The 15778-nt window shown below is 49.3% G+C and overlaps 2 protein-coding genes and 2 long non-coding RNA genes across 7 annotated transcripts; 1 reads left to right on the forward strand and 3 right to left on the reverse strand.

The window, feature by feature from the left end:
• The first annotated feature begins 43 nt into the window (after window positions 1-43).
• Window positions 44-1520, forward strand: LOC136195582 (uncharacterized). 2 transcript variants are annotated; one of them, XR_010671923.1, is made up of 3 exons: window positions 44-121; window positions 175-851; window positions 909-1520. It is a non-coding gene; the product is annotated as an uncharacterized lncRNA (long non-coding RNA). The 2 variants fall into 2 exon arrangements; XR_010671922.1 differs by having other exon boundaries at window positions 44-851.
• On the reverse strand, window positions 1484-2881 carry LOC136195581 (uncharacterized). Of its 2 annotated transcripts, XR_010671921.1 has the most exons (4): window positions 2568-2881; window positions 2000-2518; window positions 1864-1940; window positions 1484-1775 (listed from the first exon to the last, which is right to left on the reverse strand). It is a non-coding gene; the product is annotated as an uncharacterized lncRNA (long non-coding RNA). The 2 variants fall into 2 exon arrangements; XR_010671920.1 differs by having other exon boundaries at window positions 2000-2881.
• An 888-nt stretch (window positions 2882-3769) lies between these two features.
• Window positions 3770-10114, reverse strand: LOC136195565 (uncharacterized). The gene is made up of 16 exons (XM_065984923.1): window positions 9973-10114; window positions 7587-9808; window positions 7146-7534; window positions 6923-7090; window positions 6763-6873; window positions 6598-6708; window positions 6467-6548; window positions 6198-6416; window positions 5589-6136; window positions 5410-5532; window positions 5233-5352; window positions 5080-5176; window positions 4656-5024; window positions 4470-4589; window positions 4293-4412; window positions 3770-4232 (listed from the first exon to the last, which is right to left on the reverse strand). The coding sequence occupies exons 2-16, from the start codon at window positions 7711-7713 to the stop codon at window positions 3865-3867; spliced, it is 3072 nt and encodes a 1023-aa protein (XP_065840995.1). The 5' UTR covers window positions 7714-9808; window positions 9973-10114; the 3' UTR covers window positions 3770-3864.
• A 55-nt stretch (window positions 10115-10169) lies between these two features.
• On the reverse strand, window positions 10170-15589 carry LOC136195317 (macrophage mannose receptor 1-like). Of its 2 annotated transcripts, XM_065984621.1 has the most exons (12): window positions 15235-15589; window positions 14327-14405; window positions 13979-14265; window positions 13538-13926; window positions 13306-13473; window positions 13142-13252; window positions 12973-13087; window positions 12832-12913; window positions 12563-12781; window positions 11975-12513; window positions 11796-11918; window positions 11566-11738 (listed from the first exon to the last, which is right to left on the reverse strand). In XM_065984621.1, the coding sequence occupies exons 8-11, from the start codon at window positions 12911-12913 to the stop codon at window positions 11817-11819; spliced, it is 942 nt and encodes a 313-aa protein (XP_065840693.1). In that variant the 5' UTR covers window positions 12973-13087; window positions 13142-13252; window positions 13306-13473; window positions 13538-13926; window positions 13979-14265; window positions 14327-14405; window positions 15235-15589; the 3' UTR covers window positions 11566-11738; window positions 11796-11816. The 2 variants fall into 2 exon arrangements, with proteins under 2 accessions (XP_065840691.1, XP_065840693.1); XM_065984619.1 differs by lacking the exons at window positions 11975-12513; window positions 12563-12781; window positions 12832-12913; ... (5 more) ...; window positions 14327-14405; window positions 15235-15589 and adding exons at window positions 10170-10618; window positions 10679-10798; window positions 10856-10975; window positions 11042-11410 and having other exon boundaries at window positions 11466-11738; window positions 11796-11823.
• Between the last annotated feature and the right edge of the window lie 189 nt (window positions 15590-15778).

A 15778-nucleotide genomic window follows, 5' to 3' on the forward strand; every position in this document is an offset into this window, starting at 1 on the left:
GTCGGTCTTCTCGTCGTCGCTTCGACTCTTGGTCCGAGTAGTAGACTGCTGGACTCATCAGAAAACGCCACCGGGTACAAACTCGTGGCTAATCGGCTTGCGAGAATAGAAGCGCGCAGGGGTTTCCAAAACAGTCTCGTTTCACAACATCGTATCGTACCGCGGTCTCTTTAGCAACAAAAGCGGTTGTAAACACTCTGAAAAGCGTTCAGAAAAGCTTCCTAGGAGGACCCCAATGGAAAGCACAAAAGTTGTGGCGGAAACGTTCGCCTAACCTTCGCCTAGAGTTTTGGACAAATAAGAAGGGATTGCAGCTTCACACTGTTCGATATTTGCAAGTAAGTAGAATCTCAAGAAGCCTGATTGGCGTCTGCTGAAAAATCTCTTGCTGAGAATGTTGATGATCGAAAAAAGGTCAATGTTTTGTATGATAAGCCGCTAAAAGTGCGGTATGCCGATTGTAAATTAACTCTAAAGTTGGCTCTACAGTTTAGCTTCGGTCAGCGTCTGACTTACTAGACTCTAGTAGGACGACACAGGTCACGATGAGGCAGTGCTTTGTCTTCCATACGGCGCTAGCAAAAAGGGTTTTGGATCAGCGAACGAAAAGATCAATATACGCGCTTTGGATATGCCATGAATGCTCAAAGCTACAAGGACGTGAGTCAATGGGCCATTGCCTCGAGATTCCTCTCCTCAAACGCGTTATTGCAGTCAGGTATGGCACCCGGAAACCTTTTCTCACTCGCTTTCTCGTTTCTTGTCTTAGGCTTATTCTCGACGATGCGTACATATGATTTGAGTTCTGATTTCTTCTTTTGACCTTGCGCCATCAAATTCACCTTAAACTGGTATTTTGGAATTTCCACTTACTACACAATACACAAGCTTATTGCTCTGTTTTATAGATTGGAGTGCGGGTATCATATGAAGAAGAATGAGGAGACGAAGAGGTAGACCGCGGTCCCAACGTCCTCGGCAGGACGGGTTGGTCCATCTGCGGGACCACGAAGGCTTGCAGCTTCCTCATAGTTGCAGTCTTCTAAACTGCCTGTACGCCTCCTTTTGGCATGAGGCCATAACGTCTAAAAGGCCAACGTCTCCTGGGCAGGCCTACATCGACTTCTGCAGAAGAGGTTGTGAGGCTTCGAGAAGAAAAACTGCCCATTCACGGCGTTTATCTCCCATTTGAGGCTATCAGTCTTATTGATAGTCTCTTCAGGAGAACGACGCCTACAGCAAAATGCGTGCTTGCAAGCGTCTTCTTGATTTATTTGCAGGTACACACGCCTAATACTGGATCAAAAATGAGGACATAAAGACGGCAGGTACTGATAGAACGTTGTCTCTATTTTGTTCTAATGTTTATTAATAGGGCTTTGGGGTCCTGAGCATGACCCCATCATTAAAAACTGCTCCGGGGTCCTGGGCAAGACCCTGTCAACAAAAACTGCCCGCGAAGAAAAGGGGAAAGTCTGTTTGTTTTTTCGTTTTTATTCAAATAAAATTTCTGTGCCCTACCCTTTCCTCCATGGCGGCGGCAGCGCACGCGGGGTGCACCACCCCGCCGGTGCCTTAACTAACTTAAGCTACCCTACGCACCTGTCTAACCTACCTAGCGCGTCGGGGGCGCAGGGCGTGCGAATCATGTTATGCGCCTAACTACGCATGCATCATTCTAAAAAAAAGTCTTTTACGTATCTGGTGTCTCTGACTTCCTTGCCCATATTCATAATGCGGTACACAATGGTGCTTTCGTGAGAGAAGCAATTGGCCTACAAGGAAACAAAAATTTATCAATGTGGCAACTCTGGTGGGAGAAGGAAACTGAGGACCCGAGAAAGATCACGCAGAAATATTTACCGGTGGTCTTCAATGCGAGCGCGGAAGTTCTTGTGAAGATTGAATTATCAGAAGATCACCTTGACAACGCCGATTACCTATGTAAATGTCAATGTTAGCAAAAAACTGTGTAACTCGAGGTCAATTGGCAGTCAACCGATCTCCATTGTTTTAGAAACAGAAAGAATAGCAGTCGAGGAAGAAACGGAGGAGGCAATTCGCATCGAAGGTCGACAGGTGGCCTTCAGTAGCTACGGTCGCGCTCGCGGGATGCCGGAGGAGGGCGTGACGATCGTCGCCGAGGGTCTCGCCTCGTGTGGAAATCAACGAGAAGAGACGAATACAGTACGAACGAGGAGGGCGAGTTTCGTCTGAGGGGTCTCCAGCCTCAGTGCAATTTTTCCATTGGACTGGCGAACGGTAGTCTGGCTCGATCGCTTCCGTCTCGTCAAGTAGTCGACGTGCAGAATGCCGACGTGCGTGACGTCGCGATGATTATAATTCGACGCACGGGCATGCTCGATTTGTCTGGGAACGTCGTGACGGATTCGGCATATTTGACGTCGATTCAGATCAATCTTTATCAGGATGGTCGTCAGGATTCGCCGCTTCACACCATCTCGCTCAAATCGAGTTCCTTCTTCTACTTTCCCTCGCTTCCGGCTGACGGTCGAGCCTATATCGTGGAACTAGACACGCATCTCTCTCACAAGCAGTACACCTACGTTTTGCCGTCGAGTCAACGTTTTGTTGCCAAGGGAGACATCAAGCACGTGACGTTTGCATTTCGTGCGGAAGGGCGAACGGTCGACGCGGAACTGACAACTCAGGGATCTGTTGTGGCTGTAGCAGTCATCGTAGGCATTGCCACTATTATAGCTGTAGTTTTCCAGACGCGATTCATTCCCGGCCTATCAGATAGGTTTGAAGCTGACTACAAGATGAAGTCCTTCAGAAAACGATGATTTATTTATATTGATGTAATATTGATGTCCTTTGCGTTGTCGATGTTGTTGTTGTTGTGTTACTCTCACTGTTATTATGCTACTCGCTCTCGTGACTCGTTGGGCTACTGAGAGCTTCTCGAATAAGAGAATCCGTTACAGGTGGAGGGTTTCGCCCATGCTGTCGTGTTCGCTGCAGTCCGCATATAGGCGAGGTGAATAGTACCAAGGACGAGAATTTTTAACAGGAGAGGAAGAAGGTCTATCAAGGGAGGAATTAGTTGGAGAAGGACATCCAACAGAAGAATAACTTTGAGCGGTGACGTCTTCCGATGATAGCGACTCTGTCCTTTCTATTGCGGTGGGTTGGAGTTTACTCGACGTTTCTCCTGTGGCCTTGAGATGATGGAAGGCAGAATTGGCCAAGGCTCTCTGAATTCTTTGACGAGACTCTGATCCTTCGCTAGATGGCCCTTTTCTTGCATCCTGTTCGTCGCTCGTCGTCGTTGCTCTTTGCAAAAAAAGGATGTCAATTTTGCTTGCTTTATAGGCCGGCAGCAGAACTTGAGTAGCATGCGGGCTTGCTCTTCCTGTAACCGGCTGAACGTTTCTTCGCGTCTGTAGAAAGCCATTTACCACCGGAGGCGGCCGTATCCATTCCTAAAGCATCACCATAGAGTCTAGTAGTAGATCTATACCGTTGAAAAAGTTTTTTAGAGGCCTCTATGCCATATCACTTGCAGTTGGATCCTATTTTTGGACGCAGATAAATGCATGCGACTCGTCTGGGTCCCCGAGCGACTTTTCTAAGCTAAATGAAGAGCTCACGAATTATTTTCTTCGTTTGCGAGTCGATCAGAGCACTGGAGAAATAACGAAGCTATCGATTGAGAATGCTGTGGCCTTTCCAACTTCTAAGGAAGGTCAACTAGCACCGGATTCGCTCGAGAGACGTCGCTAACTAACGAACGGATGTCGAAAGATCACGTGGCACAATTTATTTACTAGCATTCTCTACTAGTGCAAACGACAGAAAAAAATGCATTGAAACACAGTTAGTCAGCTTGCCTGGTCTTTTTCACGCTTCGCAGACAAACGGTAATTGGTAGCTGCACCTTAGGTCATTCCACCGATCAGATGACGCACGGGTATGGGCGCAATCTTCACCCCCACTGTCGTTTGGCTCTCCGCCGCCCCATTTTTGGAACGTGTTCGGAGAACCGTCAGACCACACGAACCTGCCCTCGTGGCCGATGTCATTGTATCCCAACCAGAAGCCAACAGACTGCAAACTCTGAACGAACGCGTACTCTTCCTGATTTGCAATTGAAACCAGATCTCCTCCGTCAGCCTGACACTGTGCACGTGCATTTTGCCACGATTTACTCGACGAGAAAAATTTGTAGCAGCTCTGTTGAAAGGGCGAATAACCGCTTGGACATGTAGCTAACGAAGAAATAAAATTAATCACGGCCTAGTGTTGCGATATCTCCTGGGTGAGCTTACTGCATGAAGTTCCATCTCCAAAGAAGCCTGATTTGCACGTGCAGTCGAATCCGTCCTCCGTGTCCGCGCAGACGGCGTTCTCGTCGCAATCGTGCGTACCTAGCACGCACTCATTCGGAGCTACACAAACCAGAAATTGAGTATCCAAAAACAACAGCTAAATTCTCCTCTTATTACTGCACTTCCTCCCGTCTCCAGCGTAACCGTCCACACACACGCAGGAAAACGCGCCCTCGCTGTTAATGCAAGTCGCGTCGACGGCACATTCGTGAATTCCCGTTTCGCACTCGTCTACGTCTAAAACAAGGAGAAACCGAAATCGTTCAAGTTTCTATCGTCATGTTCATATTTTGTGTAATAAACCCTTCTGGCAGACATAGGAATGACAGTATCCGCAGTGCTCGTCGTTCCAGTGATACAAATTTTTACTTCCCAACTCCAAAACGCAATTCTGCGAATTTCCGTAGTTGTTCGGTTGTCCGGCAGCCCAGTGCAAGAAGTCCAAATCGGTGCCGTCCGTCCAGTTGAAGTCGCCGCCGGCGCGATGCAATCCGATCCACGACTTACCTGACGACAATGCGCCGACGAAGTACGCCTCCTGTTCATCATGTACGCTAGCCAGAGAGCCGCCTTTGTTCTCACAAGTCGAATTAGCTGCCGTCCACGATTGGCATCGGCTAGATGACTTGTAGCAGTAGCCCTCGTGGGATAACCAGCCGTCTTCGCAGACAGCTGTGTGGAGAGAAAATGTGCAAGAAAAACGAAAACTGTTAATGAATTATTGTACCCGGCAGAACGACGTAGTTGACCGAGAGGGGATCATAGCCGTTGCCACGAACTCGTATTTCCTTGACACAAACGAGAAATTCGGAAACTGATACGTCCTGCATGCAGTAGATTATAGAGCAAAGAATTCTCCCTAATTTTTCAAAGTCTCTACCTCAACCCAAGCGACGATGTCGTTATAAACTGCCGGAACGTGTCCGCTAATTGTCGTCTTGTGACTGGGCGAGACGAGTACGGTCGGAGACGATGGATACGTGCGCGAAAACTCGACGCTCTAGAAAATCACAAGTTTAATTAATGAAAAGATTTTTCTGCCGCTAGAGCAAGTTGCCTTGCAGAAGGCGAAGTTATGTAGTCGAGACTGTTGGAGATCTTGACCAGAGAAAGCAATGAGGCCTTGATCGGAGAAGATACTTCTCGATATTCTCGCTTCTCCTCCAACAGCAAGCCAAGTCTACATGCAAAAGAAAATTTCACTTTTCCCAAGTGGTCATTTCTACAATCACTAACAATCGAAATGTTTTCGTGAGCGCCATCGAAATTCTGCAACTCCCTCACGCACAGCGAAAACGAATCGGTGCGAATGTCTTCAACCCACAAGCTGGCGGCGTCGTGTTTCAATCCGTTGACGGAGTGACGTAGAGTGGCGAGAACGAGTGGCGGCAACGAGAACGCTCTTTCCATCGTCACTTTCTCGCACGTCGTTCCCGTCCACCACTCGCTGTCGAGTTGAACGACGCCGCCCATTGAGCCGTCCGGAGCGCCCTGGTAGACGAGCCAATCGAGCGAGACGTCGGTCGTGTCGTGTCGTTCGCCTCGACCAGCGACGTAGACGCAAGCGGTTAGAGAATCGTTCGTGAGACGATCGATCCAGGCGACGGGTGCGTCGTGAATGTACGACGCGTCGACGGCGCTACGATGGTCGACGGTGACGAGAGCGTGAATGGGTTTGTTCGGGTAAAAGAGATGACTGTTGAAGACGATCGTCTCGCAATCGTACGTAGTCGAGGATTTGGAGCTCGGACGAGCGACCACGTTTCCACGTTGAAACGAAAACCCTACGGTTAATTAAGTAGGACTTTTAAAAAAGTCAAAATTCAAAATTCATGCATCGTATACCGTAGCAGCTTCCATTGTGATGAATAGCGATCTCGCTTTGGCGAGTGCGAAAAATAAAACGCTGGTACTCGCACTCGTTGTCGTACGTGACGGCGTTCGACGCGCAGACGGGATCGTCGATGTCGGTGCACGTCGGCGCGACGCACTCGAACGTATACGGTCCCGTGTCGACGCAGACGCCGAAATAATCGCAGACCACTTCCACGCACGGATCGACAACTGAACAAAGACATAGGTACAAAACTTTTAAAAAGATTCGTTCAGCTTACTTCCAACTGCTGCCCATGTAACTAGCATGTCGACCGGCTGCGTCGACTTTACGCAAATTCTGACACTATATTGACTGGCCATCTGAGAGACAAATACTCGTTATGCATAACGGAATCGACTGCGAGTTGACCTCCGTGTATGCAATTGTGACTGTATCTTGTTGAGGAGCTGATGGAACTTCGGGAGACACGAGGACGGTCGGTCGCGTATCTCTGTAGTACTTGTTCTGGAAACTTACTATCTACATGAACGGACTTCCTTAATTAAACAAACTTGTCTAAACGTCGAAACTGACCTTGCAAGCTGAGCCAGCGCCCAGCTCACTTTCCATGAAGTACAGTTGGCCGACTTCGGCTCCATCAACAAGACTCTGAAGGCCCAAGCTACCGTTGAACGTCAAAACGTCCTAAAATTGTATCATTAGAAAGTGCACTTCTTACGCAGCAATCTATCACCGTTTGGAAACCGCTGTGAACGCCCGAGAATATTTGCGCCTCTTTGTAGCAGAAACCAAATCGACGCCCGCCCGTGTTCTCCGTCCAAAGAAACGCTCCGTCTGCGCCAGTAACTTCGGGAACAGACCTCACAGCCGTCGTAAGCAGATTCGACATAAGTGCCGTAGACTGCACGCCATAGAAAAAATCATTAGTAGTTAGCTCCAGCGTACGCATCGTTTACCGTTTCTTCCCTGCAGTGCTTTTCCGCCGTAAAATCTGAAAAGCCGACCACCGCATCTTGAATCAGATCCCGTGGTGTTGACATCAAAAATGAGCGACGCGTGGAAACGTAGGCAAGCCACTCGACGCTCAGTTCCAACGGTCCACCGAGCCCGCTCCGAGCGGCACACGCATCGAAGCCGCGATTAGTGACCCCCTGGATCCACGTCGATAGAGCCGTTTGATTCGAGGCGGCGGCGGATCGGCGAAAGCCGACGCCGGCTTGGACGTGAACGGTTTCGGATGATTGCAGATTTAGGAAAGGACTTGGAAAGGCGACGTGGGTGCACGCGTGGCCGCACGTCGATTTCGATAGCGTGAAGTCGTTATGGCCAAAAATTGCCGAGTGACCTAGGATAGTCGGGATTAGGCTAGAGGTGAAAAAGCCCGTGGGCATGAGTACCAAAACTGCTTGGAGTCTCCTTAGTAGACAAGAGGTCGGCTTCTTGTGGCAGCGAAAAGGCTATTTCAGCCGCTGAGAAGAACACCGACAAGGTAAGAAGAATCAACGCTCGACGAAGGTTGTCCATTCTGTGTGAGAAATGGCACTGTCTCTCAGTTTGACTGCATCGGCTATTTAAGCAGGTTCGTCAAGCAATCTGATACGTCACGGTTACGCTTGTTTATTAGCTCTCTGCTTTTAAAAACGAGGGCAGCTCGTCGTTTGATCTGTTAGACACGGTAATCGAGTGCGTGTATGAGAAACGGTTTTCCGCATAGTGCCAAGAATCCGTATTCTATGCTTACCCTAATCAAAATACGTTCACTTATAGCCGCTTCACCTGGTTAGTTACAACTCTGTCGGCAATTCGCACCTAATAGCTGATGGCAAACACCAAATCTTTTGTGTTTTGCGGCCAGCTAACCATGAGGAGCGTTTGCCTAACGTCATCTTCGCCGATTGTTTCTACTACTAAAGCACGGCGAGCAAATCAAATGCGCGTGCGAACGTGGGGCAGATAAACATTCTCAACACGAGAAATCAAAATGCGCGTGCAAACGCGGGGCAGATAAACATTCTCAACATGAGACCATTTAAGCCCATTTGCCACCTAGTCTTTCCTGAGCTGACACTCGGTGTTTACTCGCAAAAAAAGGCGGTAAAAAAGCAGTGAGGTAAGAGAATTGCGTACGTGTATGCACATATAAGCCAAAAGCTACTACACGCCGTATACGGTATACAAGCCTGCGAAAGACGTTGCCGACCGCAATGGGTCTAACGTCGGATTTACCCTTTCGAAGAGCAATCAAACGGGCACCGGCAAAAGCTGTTGCGGCGGCAGATGGAATTGACCCGTTGAGAAAAAGGTTACAGACTTGTAGTAGCAAAGAGGCAGAGCGGTCGTCTTGTTGAAGAATTCGAAAATGTTCAAATCGCCAGCCGTCCGCGCCCGGACCAGAGCCGCGAGGACTCTTCTTCACAACCTCCTCAAGGTGTTTGGCGGACGCCTGAAGAGGGGATGAATCCGGGGGACAAGGCATTGACGGATGAGAAGCCGAGGGATGTTTCTGTAGTAGTTTCTCGAAAGTAGCATCCGAACCGTTTCTAGTAGCGTAACTAAGGTCAACAACCAGCACACGAGCTGTGCTGTTGGAGTTAAGACTTAAGCAAACATTTACAATATTGAGCGTTTCAGCGACGTTTCCGTGTACAAAAGTCCGCTACAGCCATTGCGTCTTTGCCGCGGTCGGTTCTGCCATCTAGCTCTCTGATCAAGTACTTATAATATTGCTCGAAAGCAAAGGGATATAAAATCCTCAGAGACTACACAGCCCCTAGCTGAGCATCGTTTAGTCGAGCTCAAACGCTGTTCTGGTGTTCTCATAAGGCCGCGGCAGCGACTGAGTGGTTTTATTGGCTGGTAGCTAAGTGGCAAATCGAACTGGTAATGACAAAATTACGGATCCGTGACGAAATGACTGCATTCGATCCACTCAGTACAGTAGTTGACGCACTACGTGCCGTCGCAAGCCCGTGGACAGTCTCTCCGGAGTCCCCGCCGCGTCTCCCGTTGTGTTTACTCTCACTGTTATTATACTACTCGCTCTCGTGACTCGTTGGGCTACTGAGAGCTTCTCGAATAAGAGAATCCGTTACAGGTGGAAGGGTTTCGCCCATGCTGTCGTGTTCGCTGCAGTCCGCATATAGGCGAGGTGAATAGTACCAAGGACGAGAATTCTTAGCAGGAGAGGAAGACGGTCTATCAATGGAGGAATTAGTTGGAGAAGGACATCCAACAGAAGAACAACTTTGAGCGGCGACGTCTTCCGATGATAGTGACTCTGTCTTTTCTATTGAGGTGGGTTGGATTTTATTCGAAGAACCACTGTTCAATGACGTTTCTCCTGTGGCCTTTTCTTTGTACGAGATGATGGAAGGCAGAATTGGCCAAGGCTCTCGGAATTCTTTGACGAGATTCTGATCCTTTGCTAGATGGCCCTTTTCTTGCATCTTGTTCGTCGCTCGTCGTCGTTGCTCTTTGCAAAAAAAGGATGTCAATTTTGCTTGCTTTAGGCCGGCAGCAGAACTTGAGTAGCATGCGGGCTTGCTCTTCCTGTAACCGACTGCACGTCTCTTCGCGTCTGTAGAAAGCCATTTACCACCGGAGGCGGCCGTATCCATTCCTAAAGCATCACCATAGACGTACAGTAGATCTACTGTTCAAAATGTTTTTTAGAGGCCCCTATGCCATACCACTGGCAGTTGGATCCTATTTTTGGATGCAGATAAATGCATGCGACTCCTCTGGGTCCCCGAGCGACCTTTCTAAGCTAAATGAAGAGCTCACGAATTATTTTCTTCGTTTGCGAGTCGATCAGAGCGCTGGTGAGATAACGGAGCTATCGATTGGGAATGCTGTGACCTTCCCAACTTCTAGGAAGGCCGACTAGCGTCGAATTCGCTCGAGAGACGTCGCTGACTACGAGCAGATGTCGAAGATCACGTGGCACATAGCCTGCACATGCACAGTAGAACTGACTAGAAACAGCATCACATTCTCTACCTATTAGCGCAAACGGCAGAACAAAATGCAATTAGTTCTGGTGTTCTTCACGTTTCGCAAACAAACGGTTTTCTCTGGGTCTCGACGCACCCCAAGTCATTCCAGGTGGAAGATGACTTACCTCCACGGGTATAGGCGCAATCCTCACCTCCCCCAGCGTTGTTTGGCTCTCCTCTGTACCACTTTTGGAACGTGTCCGGAGAACCGTCAGACCAGACGAACGTGCCCTCGTGATCGATGTCATTGTATCCCAACCAGATGGCAGAAGAATGCAAACTCTGAACGAACGCGTACTCTTCCTGATTTGCAATTGACACCAGATCTCCTCCGTCAGCCTGACACCGTGCACGTGCATTTTGCCACGATCTCCACGACGAGAAAAATTTGTAGCAGCTCTGTTGAAAGGGCGAATAACCGCTTGGACATGCAGCTAACGAAGAAATAAAATTAATCATGGCCTAGTGTTGCGATATCTCCTGGGTGAGCTTACTGCATGAAGTTCCATTTTCAAAGAAGCCTGATTTGCACGTGCAATTGAATCCGTTCTCCGTGTCAGCGCAGAAGGCGTTCTCGTCGCAATCGTGCGTACCTAGCACGCACTCATTCGGAGCTACAAAAACCAGAAATTGAGTACCCAAAAACAACAGCTAAAATCTCCTATTATTACTGCACTTCCTCCCGTCTCCAACGTAACCGTCCACACACACGCAGGAAAACGCGCCCTTGCTGTTAATGCAAGTCGCGTCGACGGCACATTCGTGAGTTCCCGTTTCGCACTCGTCTACGTCTAAAACAAGGAGAAACCGAAATCGTTCAAGTTTCTATCGTCATGTTCATATTTTGCGTAATGAACCCTTCTGGCAGACATAGGAATGACAGTATCCGCACTGCTCGTCGTTCCAGTGATACAAATTTTTACTTCCCAACTCCAGAACGCAATTCTGCGAATTTCCGTAGTTGTTCGGTTGTCCGGCAGCCCAGTGCAAGAAGTCCAAATCGGTGCCGTCCGTCCAGTTGAAGTCGTCACCGGTGCGATGCAATCCGATCCACGACTTACCAGACGACAATGCACCGACGAAGTACGCCTCCTGTTCATCATGTACACTAGCCAGAGAGCCGCCTTTGCTCTCACAAGTCGAATTCGCCGCCGTCCACGATTGGCATCGGCTAGATGACTTGTAGCAGTAGCCCTCGTGGGGTAACCAGCCGTCTTCGCAGACAGCTATGTGAAGAGAAAATGTGCAAGAAAAACGAAAACTGTTAATGGATTATTGTACCCGGCAGAACGACGTAGTTGACTGATAGAGGATCATAGCCGTTGCCACGAACTCGTATTTCCTTGACACAAACGAGAAATTCGGAAACTGATACGTCCTGCATGCAGTAGATTAAAGAGCAAAGAGCTGTCCTTAATTTTTCAAAGTCTGTACCTCGACCCAAGCGACGATGTCGTTATAAACTGCGGGAACGTGTCCGCTAATTGTCGTCTTGTGACTGGGCGAGACGAGTACGGTCGGAGACGATGGATACGTGCGCGAATACTCGACGCTCTAGAAAATCACAAGTTTAATTAATGAAAAGATTTTTCTGCCGCTAGAGCAAGTTGCCTTGCAGAAGGCGAAGTTGTGTCATCGAGACGGTTGGAGATCTTGACCAGAGAAAGCCACGAGACCTTGATCGGAGAAGATAGTTCTCGAAATTCTCGCTTCTCCTCCAACAGCCAGCCAAGTCTACGTGTAAAAGAAAATTTCACTTTCTCCAAGTGGTCATTTCTACAATCACTAACAATCGAAATGTTTTCGTGAGCGCCATCGAAATTCTGCAACTCCCTCACGCACAGCGAAAACGAATTGGTACGAATGTCTTCAACCCACAAGCTTGCAGCGTCGTGTTTCCATCCTTTGACGGAGTGACGTAGAGTGGCGAGAACGAGCGGCGGCGAGGAGAACGCTCTTTCCATCGTCACTTTCTCGCACGTCGTTCCCGTCCACCACTCGCTGTCGAGTTGAACGACGCCGCCCATTGAGCCGTCCGGAGCGCCCTGGTAGACGAGCCAATCGAGCGAGACGTCGGTCGTGTCGTGTCGTTCGCCTCGACCAGCGACGTAGGTCAGAGAATCGTTCGTGAGACGATCGATCCAGGCGACGGGTGCGTCGTGGATGTACGACGCGTCGACGGCGCTACGATGATCGACGGTGACGAGAGCGTGAATGGGTTTGTTCGGGTAGAAGAGATGACTGTTGAAGACAATCGTCTCGCAATCGTATGTAGTCGAGGATTTGGAGCTCGGACGAGCGACCACGTTTCCACGTTGAAACGAAAACCCTACGGGGACTTTTAAAAGTCAAAATTCAAAAATTCATGCATCCTATACCGTAGCAGCTTCCATTGTGATGAATAGTGATCTCGCGTTGGCGAGTGCGAAAAATGAAACGCTGGTACTCGCACTCGTTGTCGTACGTGACGGCGTTCGACGCGCAGACGGGATCGTCGACGTCGGTGCACGTCGGCGCGACGCACTCGAACGTATACGGTCCCGTGTCGACGCAGACGCCGAAATAATCGCAAACCACTCCCACGCACGGATCGACAACTGAACAAAGACATAGGTACAAAAATTTTAAAAAGATTCGTTCAGCTTACTTCCAACTGCTGCCCATGTAACTAGCATGTCGACCGGCTGCGTCGACTTCACGCAAATTCTGACACTAGATTGACTGGCCATCTGAGACACATGCAAATACAGTATACTCATTATTTGTGTATGATTGAAGATGAGTTGACCTCAGTGTAAGCGATTGTGACTGTATCTTGTTGAGGAGCTGATGGAATTAACTTCGGGAGACACGAGGACGGTCGGTCGCGTATCTCTGTAGTACTTGCTCTGGAAACTTACGATCTACATGAACCGACTTAATTCCTTAGACAAACTTGTCTAAACGTCGAAACCGACCTTGCAAGCTGAGCCAGCGCCCAGCTCACTTTCCGTGAAGTACAGTTGGCCGACTTCGGCTCCATCGACAAGACTCTGAAGGCCCAAGCTACCGTTGAACGTCAAAACGTCCTAAAACTGTGTCATTAGAAGAAAGCGCACTTCCTTTCGCAGCAATCTATCACCGTTTGGAAACCGCTGTGAACGCCCGAGAATATTTGCGCCTCTTTGTAGCAGAAACCAAATCGACGCCCGCCCGTGTTCTCCGTCCAAAGAAACGCTCCGTCTGCGCCAGTAACTTCGAGAACGGACCTCACCGCCGTCGTAAGCAGATTTGACATAAGTGCCGTAGACTGCGCGCCATAGAAAAACATCATTAGTAGTTAGCTCCAGTTTAATTGTATACGCATCGTTTACCGTTTCTTCCCTGCAGTGCTTTTCCGCCGTAAAATCTGAAAAGCCGACCACCGCATCTTGAATCAGATCCCGCGGTGCTGACATCAAAAACGAGCGACGCGTGGAAACGTAGGCAAGCCACTCGACGCTCAGTTCCAACGGTCCGCCGAGCCCGCTCCGAGCGGCACACGCGTCAAAGCCGCGATTAGTGACCCCCTGGATCCACGTCGATAGAGCCGTTTGATTCGAGGCGGCGGCGGATCGGCGAAAGCCGACGCCGGCTTGGACGTGAACGGTTTCGGATGATTGCAGATTTAGGAAAGGACTTGGAAAGGCGACGTGGGTGCACGCGTGGCCGCACGTCAATTTCGATAGCGTGAAGTCGTTATGGCCAAAAATTGCCGAGTGACCTAGCATAGTCGGGATTAGGCTAGAGGTGAAAAAGCCCGTGGGTATGAGTACCAAAACTGCTTGGAGTCTCCTTAGTAGAAAAGAGGTCGGCTTCTTCTGGCAGCGAAAAGGCTATTTCAGCCGCTGAGAAGAACACCGACAGAGTAAGAAGAATCAACGCTCGACGAAGGTTGTCCATTCTGTGTGAGAAATGGCACTGTCTCTCGGTTTGACTGCATCGGCTATTTATGTAAGCAGGTTCGTAAAGCAATCAGATGCGTCGCGGTTACGCTTTGTTTATTAGCTCTCCGCTTTTAAAAACGAGGGCAGCTCGCCGTTTATCTGTTAGACACGGTAATCTAGTGCGTGTATAAGAAACGGTTTTCCGCACAGTGCCAAGAATCCGTATTCTATGCTTACCCTAATCAAAATACGTTCACTCACTTGTAGCCGCTTCACCTGGTTAGTTGCAACTCTGTCGGAAATTCGCACCTAATAACTGATGGAAAACACCAAATCTTTTGTGTTCTGTGGCCAGCTAACGATGAGGAGCGTTTGTCTTACGTCATCTTCGCCAACTGTCTCTACTACTAAAGCACGGCGAGCAAATCAAAATCGCGTGCAAACGTGGGGCACATAAACATTCTCAACATGAGAAATCAAATGCGCGTGCAAACGCGGGGCAGATAAACATGCTCAACACGAGACCATTTAATTAAGCCCATTTGCCACCGAGGCTATGAACCGACACTCGGTCTTTACTCGCAAAAAAGGTGGTAAAAAGCAGTGGGTAAGAGACCTGCGTACGTGTATGCACATATAAGCCAAAAGCGACTACACGCTGTATAGTATAGTAGCGTAACTAAGGTCAACAACCAGCATACGAGCTGCGCTGTTGGAGTTAAGACTACAGCAAACATTTAGAATATTGAGCGTTTCAGCAACGTTTCCGTGTAGAAAAAAGTCCGCTACAGCTATTGCGTCTTTGCCGCGGTCGGTGCTGCCATCTATAGCTCTCTGATCATATTTGCTCGAAAGCAAAGGGATATAAAATCCTCAGAGATTACACAGCCCCTAGCTGAGCATCGTTTAGTCGAGCTCAAACGCTGTTCCGGGTGTTTTGCGTGTTCTCACAAGGCCGCGGCAGCGACTGAGTGGTTATTGGCTGGTAGCTAAGTGGCAAATCGCACTGACAAGATTACGGATCGCCTCAACAACAGATTGGCATTATTTCAGCCGTTGGGCGTCGGCAGATCGACTGCCCCCTTTACGTATATACAGGTACGTATGTGAGGTCTAATCGCCTCCCCAAGCGAATTCGCCTCTACCTGTGTACTAGGCAATGTCCTCAGGCCGAACGCTCGCTCAACCGTGAGCCTTTCCGATCGACAATCGAGCTCAACTGAGCGTCGTAGCTGGGCCGATCGAGCCGTATCTATGATCGAGCTATTCCCTGCGTTTTCCTGTCTCTGGGATCGGCAGCTAGAAGACGTTCGTCCCTGAGCTCGTAGACCGGGTCTTCCAATGCCTTCCACATTTCCAGAAGCATTCGCAGGTATCTGCGGATCGAAACGATTCGACGTGTCCACCGAGCTCGTCGTCGTAGCGGTCTTTGGAGTGAACGACGTGCAGTCTCGCCTCTTCGAGCCTTTTCCAAAATGCGCACAGGAAAACCGACATCCAATAGACCACGTCGTCACGGCGCAAGCCTTCATTCCGTTGCTGCCACCCATGTTTAGAAGAACAAGGGAACTAGAGTCTGCGAGGGGGGGCCCGGATTAGTCTAGCCTACAGAAACCTGCCAGAGCCTAGAACCGCGCGCTGCCACCTTTTAGAGTCGACAGGGAAGGCAGTGCAATGCCCAAGTTGAAG

Source organism: Oscarella lobularis, chromosome 14 (assembly GCF_947507565.1).
Source record: "Oscarella lobularis chromosome 14, ooOscLobu1.1, whole genome shotgun sequence".
NCBI lineage: Eukaryota > Metazoa > Porifera > Homoscleromorpha > Homosclerophorida > Oscarellidae > Oscarella > Oscarella lobularis.

What these genes read in the sequence shown, in the direction of transcription:
- LOC136195565 (XM_065984923.1), bottom strand. Translation starts at nt 7,713, where the DNA reads ATGGACAACCTTCGTCGAGCGTTGATTCTTCTTACCTTGTCGGTGTTC. An exon ending in TTCACAGCGGTTTCCAAACG is followed by an intron (nt 6,874 to 6,922) that starts GTGATAGATTGC and finishes ATACAATTTTAG; the next exon opens with GACGTTTTGACGTTCAACGG. An exon ending in GCGCTGGCTCAGCTTGCAAG is followed by an intron (nt 6,709 to 6,762) that starts GTCAGTTTCGAC and finishes CCGTTCATGTAG; the next exon opens with ATAGTAAGTTTCCAGAACAA.
- LOC136195317 (XM_065984619.1), bottom strand. Translation starts at nt 11,568, where the DNA reads ATGCAGGACGTATCAGTTTCCGAATTTCTCGTTTGTGTCAAGGAAATA. An exon ending in CAACTACGTCGTTCTGCCGG is followed by an intron (nt 11,411 to 11,465) that starts GTACAATAATCC and finishes CTCTTCACATAG; the next exon opens with CTGTCTGCGAAGACGGCTGG. An exon ending in TTCCTATGTCTGCCAGAAGG is followed by an intron (nt 10,976 to 11,041) that starts GTTCATTACGCA and finishes TCCTTGTTTTAG; the next exon opens with ACGTAGACGAGTGCGAAACG.